The sequence below is a fragment of the Polypterus senegalus genome, unplaced genomic scaffold (assembly GCF_016835505.1).
Source record: "Polypterus senegalus isolate Bchr_013 unplaced genomic scaffold, ASM1683550v1 scaffold_5484, whole genome shotgun sequence".
NCBI lineage: Eukaryota > Metazoa > Chordata > Cladistia > Polypteriformes > Polypteridae > Polypterus > Polypterus senegalus.
In genome coordinates, this window is record NW_024386599.1 from 61,358 (window position 1) to 69,583 (window position 8,226).

At 37.6% G+C, this 8,226-nt stretch overlaps 2 protein-coding genes across 2 annotated transcripts; one reads left to right on the top strand and one right to left on the bottom strand.

The window, feature by feature from the left end:
* The first annotated feature begins 393 nt into the window (after positions 1–393).
* LOC120522761 lies at positions 394–2,689 on the top strand. Its single transcript, XM_039743491.1, has 7 exons — positions 394–490; positions 608–653; positions 1,151–1,196; positions 1,532–1,623; positions 1,705–1,815; positions 1,935–2,208; positions 2,483–2,689. The coding sequence occupies exons 1-7, from the start codon at positions 394–396 to the stop codon at positions 2,687–2,689; spliced, it is 873 nt and encodes a 290-aa protein (XP_039599425.1).
* Positions 2,690–2,727: 38 nt separating this feature from the next.
* On the bottom strand, positions 2,728–6,812 carry LOC120522762. Its single transcript, XM_039743493.1, has 14 exons — positions 6,531–6,812; positions 6,094–6,319; positions 5,906–5,981; positions 5,503–5,783; positions 5,385–5,420; positions 5,204–5,277; positions 5,036–5,113; positions 4,562–4,767; positions 4,381–4,480; positions 4,218–4,284; positions 3,915–4,021; positions 3,696–3,840; positions 3,432–3,558; positions 2,728–2,747 (listed from the first exon to the last, which is right to left on the bottom strand). Exons 1-14 carry the CDS (start codon positions 6,536–6,538, stop codon positions 2,728–2,730), a joined length of 1,551 nt encoding a protein of 516 aa, XP_039599427.1. The 5' UTR covers positions 6,539–6,812.
* Between the last annotated feature and the right edge of the window lie 1,414 nt (positions 6,813–8,226).

An 8,226-nucleotide genomic window follows, 5' to 3' on the forward strand; every position in this document is an offset into this window, starting at 1 on the left:
TGCATAGACTCCTCTCTAAACTGGAAGCTGCTTTAAACCAACAACCACTAAATCTGGATTATTTGGAGTTCTTGACTCGTCATGAGCTTGTTCTGTTTGAATCTTTCTCTCAGCAAATAGGTGGTCTGTCAGAGGTTACAGAGGCTCTACAAAATGTTCATCATCTGGTTCAGTGTGAAATTAACATCACCTCTGTGGGAATTATTGAACTGGAAACAGAAGTTGGTCTGGGACCTGGCCACCCCAAAATCGTACTAGAGAGAAAAACTGAAGAACTTGTTGGACACTCAGCTGCCAGTCAGCTGCATCGCTAAATGTCTTGGTGTTTCAAGAAGAACAATCTTCAGGAGGATGCAAGAATTTGACTTGTCTGTGAGAGGAACATACAGCACAATGAATGACCAAGAGCTGGACAACATCATATTGGCTATCAAAAATCAGATGCCAAATGCTGGCTATCGAATGGTTCAAGGACATTTGGTTTCTATGGGTCTCCGTGTTCAGTGGTGGAGAATGATGGCCTCCATGCATCGAGTTGATGCTGTTGGGATCTTCACACGGATTACAGAACTAGGCTGTGTTGTGCGAAGAAGCTACTCGGTGTGAGGCCCTCTCTCCCTTGTCCACATAGACACAAATCACAAGCTAATAAGGTAAAATACCCACTTATATAGCTCTAATAAAAGTTGGGCAGAAAGATGCACGTTATACTTTAAATCTGTTTTAATCAACCTTATCTGATAGGTCTTTCAGTGTGTTTATAATATTTTAAAAGCACTTCATAGAGTAATATTAAGTAAAAGGATTACAGGATGTGTAACAAAAGCAGTAATATTGTTAATTGTAAATTTTCTTGAGCAATTATTTACACTTTGTATATCGATATTTTCCATGATAACAAGCCTATCAACACATAATATGGTAAGTGCTCCTGAAAACTTAAAAAAAAAATCATGACAAGGGAACTAAAATATTAAGTCTCATTGAACTTATCCACTTTCACATATAAAAATGTTGGTATTATTTTCAGCACACCTGACAAGTGTCCAGTTTAAATCAGTGGCAAGTTTGCATACTGAAAAATGTATTTTCAATGTCTTACATGTTCTGCAAATCAAGCCTTAGTGAGATTGTTTTCCCTCTGAAACAGGTACAATGTTGTGATCTTTGGTGGAGTGGATGGCTACTCAAGGAAGGTAAAATTTAAACTGTTATGTAGAATATTTGGTAGTTTTGAAATGAGAGCTGTATTAGGTTATTTCTTTATGAACATCAATTATTCAGCAAGCCAACATAGTGGACGATTTGCAATTTAAAAAAAAAATTATAATCAGTTCTTTACAAAAAAAAGGTTATTTTTTGATAAGTACTACCAATATTGATGTATAGACTACTCAAGCTTTGAATTATGGTTTTGAACATAGAACCGTACAATGTTCCTTGAACACTTATTATGGAACTGCATTATTAACTGAAAAACTATACATGATCTGAAACCAGATCTTTAATTTTCCATTTGTTTTTACTGCAGGTCCTGTACTTGGATGCAGCAACTAACAACAGGGCAAAAACTGCATTCTCATTTTTCCTGAGATCAGCCCAGCTTCACGGCTTGCCATCAAGGTTTAATGCCCTGATCAAATTTATATGCTAGCAACAAGTTTCATTAAAGACAACTTCCTTAAAAATGTATTTTTATCATAGGGTTAGGGCAGATCAAGGAGTAGAAAACCTGGACATTGCACATTTCATGTTTGCCACAAGAGGAACAGGGAGAGCGAGTTTCATATCTGGAAAGAGTGTCCACAATCAGAGGTTAGTCTTTTGATGTTTTTTTTATATTATTATTGACTGCATGGGTAGATTGTTGTAGCAGTTCTGATATTGATTTAAAGCATATAATACCATAAATCCAAATTCAAATGTATTTACAGAGTAGAACGACTTTGGCGTGATGTCTGGATTGCAGTCACTAGCAAGTACCATGATGTTCTTCACTCACTTGAGGAGGATGGCCTGCTTGACATTTCAGATGTCATTCATCTCTTTGGTGTCCACTACATCTTTGTCCCTCGACTCCGAGCAGATCTTGTCACCTTTGTTGGAGGATGGAATAATCATCCCCTCAGGACAGAAGGTGGTCTCACTCCTGAACAGCTCTGGTGTATGGGACATCTACAAGAGCTGGATGAGGGCGAGAGACTTGAGGTACCAGATCATAATTTTTTGCTCTTCTGAAACTCTGCTCTTCTGAAATTAACATATTAAACACTTGTGGCACATCTGAGATGCTTCTGGTGATTTTATACATTCTTGCCTATCAATTACCACTAATGTAAATCACAGTAAGAAGAACATGAAAACAAAGGCATTCTTTTTAAATTGTTGTATTTATTGGAAAAAACGCTTACACAAAATAACATTACTCCCAAAAGTACCTATTCTGGAATAATGACTATTATATATGTTTGTGGATTTGAAGGAGCTTCAGGATCCAGGCATTGACTGGGAGAGTGCTGTACTGCAAGAAGAATCTAACAGCACAGTTGTGGTTCCTGAAATTGAATGCCCACTGGATGAGGAAACCCTGGAGGGACTTCAGAGAACAATTAATCCCTTGGAACATTCAGAATCTTACGGTCGTGACCTGTATATACAATTCTTGCTACTGGTGTCAAACCAACAGTGACACTTAAGATGGACGTGAAAGTCAACGCTCTTTTGTTCTCAAATACTGGATTTCTTTGCTGAAAGATTACAGATTACAATTCAGATTACAAGTAGACAATCAAACAAAGCACTTGCTTAATATCTATCAACGTAGGACCCTACACAAAGTTTTGAAGTCTTATCATTTTCATGAAACAGCTACGAACATCTTAACAGCTAATGTTTAGAAACATTTTTACTCATTTAGTTTCCAAATTACAAGACAACAATGTGTTAAACTCTGTGGAATCCACCACCATATCTAACTGCTGCACTCATTATGGTTTTAAACATTGTGTACGTGTCCAGATGCTGCACTGGAAAAGTCACAGTACAAGTGCATGCACTCACAACTGGGTAACAAATTGAGTGATCTCCCAGCCGCTCCTTACATTCGTGGTCAAACTTGCATGTTATTTTGAAATGTCTCTTTTCATCAGGAAGGATGGGAACATGGGACTGGCCGGTCATCCACTGGAGCACATGCTGGACAGCAAGAGACTCTGATTTTTCACCACCTGCACCGCCTGTGTTTCCATCTGTGATGTTTGAAAATGTTTCTGAAGTCTTTTCTAAATAAAAAGCAATCTGGATTACAATGTTTTAAATTAACAACTAAGAATACTTCCTAGTGCCCTGTATGTTAAAGCAAAATATTTAACAGATGCATACGGTATATATACACAATACTATAGGTATATACAGCTAATACTATATAGTACCTGATGCTTCAATCTCCTGCAAGAAATCTTGCAAAAAATTTATGATCTTCCTCTCAGTTCTCTCCCTAGATGTCCCCTTTTCACTGAAATGTGGTTGGCAGCTCATCATAATGAAATCAGCGTCTGGCTGTAAATAAGGAAATAAAGTAGATTATATTATAGATATATTGTTCATTCAAAACTAATAAATAAATACAGGATAACTACAGTACAGATAAGTGGACTGTCTTCGGATCAGACTGAAGCTGCTATGTTAATACTTACTTTGAGGATTTTCCCAGGCACAAACAAACTGTGGCAAGCTTCAGGATTTACAGCCATCAGGTTCACAAGACCATACAGTTCCATGCCCTTTCTGAGCTGCTGTAGCATTGGAATCAGTCTTGTTGTAGAGTGTAAGACAATGGCACTTAAAGAAAACAAAACAAAATGAAAAACTAGTTGGGGATGGGTTAATGATCTCTCTGACTTTTTCTCGCTTACCGTATCATGCTTTCCTTACTATCCATCTTTATCTGGTTTGTGTATCCACAGGTGACAATTTCATCAGCCCACAACATCAGAGACTGTATGTCTGCTGCATCTTCAACCTGGAAATGTATAATGTGAAAGAGGAAATACAGAAGGTTAAAAGTGTTTAAAAACACCATACTCATAATATATCATGTGCCAGAGCTAAACCAGGTGCTCACTTTGCTGATGAGCAGGGAAGATTCCACATCTGCAACATCCTCCTTAGACAGACAGCTGAAATCAACCTCTCCTGAGCAGAGGAAATTGTAGCACCATTCTTTGAAAAAGCAGGAGATGGGCCTCCTTGGCGAGGCTGACTGCAATTATTTCACCAACAGTTCTGTGAAGACAAATGATTATAATTCATTTTCAGGTAACATTTACAAAAATATCGGATCGTATTAAATGTAATACACAAAGCTCGTATGTAACCAACCTGAAGTTTTCATTATCAAGATCGGTCAGAGAATACTTGGGGTTTTTGCCCTTGTTCTCAGGTCCTTCAAAGAATCTGCTTTCAATACCTGAAATCATGTCTTTCATACAAAAAATATCCGCATTTTTAAGTTATCCATTATTTTTTGACACTAGGACAAAACAGGTAATAGGCAACTCACCACTCAAAAACTCTTTCCTAAGTGCTCCTGTATCCACGCCTGCCTCTCCAATGAAAACCACCCTAAGAACACTGGTGGGAGATGCAGATTTTTTTCTCTGCCACTGGAGAATGCCTCTGTCTGGAAGGTCTTCTCTGTCCACACACAACTTAAATTCTGTTGTGGTGTCGACTTGTTGTTCAAGGCAACGCAATACATCTTCCACGCTTAACAAAAACAGGGTAGAAAACATCCTAAGTTCTCAAAGAAAAATAATCATCTTTAGATTAAAAGAGGCTACCACATTAAACTTGATTAGAACTTATCGCAGCATGTTCTGTGCAACAATCTTTAACCATAATTTAAAGTAGTGTGATCATAAAATGTTTTATATGAAATTAAAACCCAGCTATTGTTTAAAAGATCTTACACATAATTTTAACAAATGGTTCTGCATAATAGTGTGTATATGAACTATAATAGAGCAAAGATTACCTGTCTGTTGTGCATACTGAAGTTTGAGTTGGTGTGCATGTAGTTTGGTCATTTTCTTCAGGCACCATGCATTGAAAGCTGTTGACGAAACAAAGTAAAAAAAAAATACATATGTTTGCGTGGACTGTTACTGAATAACATTTTTCATAAATGGCTGAAAAAGATTACCTATCCCCACACAGACTTGCGTGGACTGTGATCTCATCTTCAGGAAAGTCCTTAGTGCATATTGGACAAATAACCTACAATTTCAAAAAGGGGGTACATGTTATGCATAGTGGGAAAAAGATCATTACCGATACAAAATTTATTGTAGTTACTATGGTTTTTAGTAATTTGCTAGGTTTACCTTGCATTTGCTTTTCACAATGCATAACTCAGATTCCTGCAGAATTAAAAAACAGTAATTGTGATACTATATTATTTAATTAAAATTGCTCATTTTGACTTCATCAAAATTGTCTCACCTCATCATCAGTCTCATCAGGAGAGAATTTTCCTTTGCACGTATTAATGTGTACTGCAAGCATCTGCAGAGGCATAACTTCATTACACTGGTAACATAACTTCTTTGGCATCTTTGAAAAGTGCTGTGAGTCGGGAGGTAGAGGAGATGTGTCTAATGTTTCCTGAAGAGGTACAATGTAAAAAGTGGATTTGCCACCTCCTGACACAGCTTTCAGTGTTTTGACAGAATATCCTTCTGTTTCAGGTGGAATTACAGTGAGCTTTCGTCGACCACTGCCACCTTTATTGACAGAAAGATAGCACATACAATCAAGCAGCAAAAGTATCAACTACATAATTCTAATGCAGTATGAGCATGCAAGAATGCCAAAAACACACATAAAAACTGAATTTACAACAAACCTGTTGCCTTATGCAAGAGCCATCCTCCACAAAGATATTCCATTTTTGGAAAGGTTTCTTCCAGAAGTCTTGAAATCTTAGTTAAAAACACAGTTAAGCAGAATGGAACACTAAATGGACTGTGGCATATGATTCAGGCTAAATGCGTCTGCCAATGACTTATTTTAATACTGACTATACAACCTTACCTCTGCATGGTCACCATCTTCTGGAAGAGACACGGTTTGTCTCCCCATGCCAGCTTGTAGGAGTTCAAGCTCCTCAGCTGGCAAAGGAGTGTAGGATGTGTTTTTTGACAGCAAATAAAAACTGAGGCCTGTGGTCTTACTGCCTGCCTTAACAAGCTGTTTAGTAGATGTAAAACATCTCTTTTTACCACGGCTCAAGTTTGATTTGAAATGTCCTGGAAATGATCTGTGTGATGAAAATGCATGAGTTTAAAAAAATGCAGTGTTGCATAACATAAGGGTTATTGTTTAATAAAGTTATTAAATATGACACCAGTCCTTAATAGCACATTTTAATTTAGAAATCAATGTTGATAAATCGATAAAACAAATAACTGTAACAGAAAAGATTGCAAAACATTTAGAAAAAAAAACACACACACAAAAAAAGCTAACACCTTGTCATCTCTTGCTGGATAGTCAGAGTTCTAGGCTCCGGCTGCCCACTCTCTGTTGGCCTCCCTGAAGGATTTGTGGATATGTTGTTAAGCAGCAAAGACACCAGATTTCTTACTGCTGACTCAACTGCACCATTACCCTAAAAAGCATGATTGGGATACACTGCCTCAGTAAGACAACTACGCTGGTAATTACCCATTAGGCTAGCTTAAACTCTACAGCTGCATCTGTAACTACAATTTCACGGCATATTAAACAGAAAGGACAGCAAATTACTAAATTCACACAAAAAATTAAACTCACCTGATACTGTGGTGTAGTATTATTCGAGCCATTATTTGATTCTGCCATCTCTTCTTTGGCTGCAGAGTAAATCAAAACTCCCTCTATCTGCAAGAAGCGAGGCTGAGTGGACAGTGTTTCCGGTGTCCGGAATGCAGCAGCTAGCGAGCTGATTGGAGACCGTAAGAGCCAATCAGAATTTTTGAAACCAAGTCTGTGATTGGTTGGTTTTGTGGCACACTTATAATGGTGTACAGAGAGTTGAGCGCTCGCAGCAGATAATGTTGTGAGCGCAAGCAACACATTGCGAGCAAGCGCAAATGAAAAAACTGAGCGAGAGGGGGTGCTATTGTGTGTGTGTATATGGATAAGCGCAAACACTGAAATACATTTTTTGCACGCAGCAAAGAATTTTGTTCACTCAAATTCAGCTTTTGTACACTCAAAATAAATTTCTCTTCAAAATGCAACACTTGCACTTGCAATCTTTTTACGCGCTCAATATTTTTTTACGTGTGCTCAGAATAGTGGCACTGAAATAACGCCATAGGCCCATCACTACCTGCAGCCACAGGGGTCCACAAGACCGAGTTTGGGAAACGCTGGTATAGACCATAGCATTCCAAAGTATTTAGCAAAAATATTGCAGTATCAATACCTAAAGTTACTCATTGGTTTGTCAATTACTGATTTTTCTCCTGTTTTTTTTTTTCTAATTAAAACAGGTGATGCAAAGGTATTTCTCAATTCATTAGTACTCAGAAGCTGGCTAATGCAGTGGGACTGCAAAATGTGTAAACTTGCCACCTCCTCCAAAACAGTGTTGTTAAAACATTACAGGTTACACCAAAATCACAGTGGTCAACCTCTGCCTTGTCTTCACTTTGGTTGTTTTTGTTCCTTTAAAAGTTGGGGTAGTCTCAGGTCACATTTATCAAGAAATCACTCAAATCAGGAAATGGTTAAATGTAAGGAAAATGTCTCTTTTACTTGCCCGTGCTGCAATAACCATACAATCTTCACAGAGAGAGAGTTTTTTGAACACCTTGGTCAACATCTGAAAAAAACATGAGACTGTTACCTGTGTTTTCAAAAACTGCAATTTCAAAACTAACATTTATGGGAAATTTTCCTCACACAGAAGTGATAAGCACACTCCTCACTCACTGCACGACTTCAAAGACAACCTGCTAACAATGAATGTAAGTTCTCCTAATACAGAGGATTACAGTTACTCTGTTTATCAAGATGGTGAACATTCTGATACTGCTGATATTCAAGTTGATAATGTAAAAGAATTGCCAAACCTGATTGAAAGAAATTTGGCCTTGTTGTTGCTAAAACTAGTGAGCACTTTTAACGTATCCACTAGATGTATTGATGAGGTTGTTGAAGAAGTAAATTTTATTTCTC

Bases quoted from the DNA above. Each gene is read 5' to 3' on its own strand.
- LOC120522762 (XM_039743493.1), bottom strand. The intron at 5,982-6,093 runs GTAAGGTTGTAT...TTTTTAACTAAG, and splicing joins AAGATGGTGACCATGCAGAG to ATTTCAAGACTTCTGGAAGA. The intron at 5,421-5,502 runs GTGAGACAATTT...TTAATTCTGCAG, and splicing joins CTGATGAGACTGATGATGAG to GAATCTGAGTTATGCATTGT.
- LOC120522761 (XM_039743491.1), top strand. From the start codon at position 394: ATGAATGACCAAGAGCTGGACAACATCATATTGGCTATCAAAAATCAG. The intron at 654-1,150 runs GTAAAATACCCA...CCTCTGAAACAG, and splicing joins ACAAATCACAAGCTAATAAG to GTACAATGTTGTGATCTTTG. The intron at 1,197-1,531 runs GTAAAATTTAAA...TTTTTACTGCAG, and splicing joins TGGATGGCTACTCAAGGAAG to GTCCTGTACTTGGATGCAGC.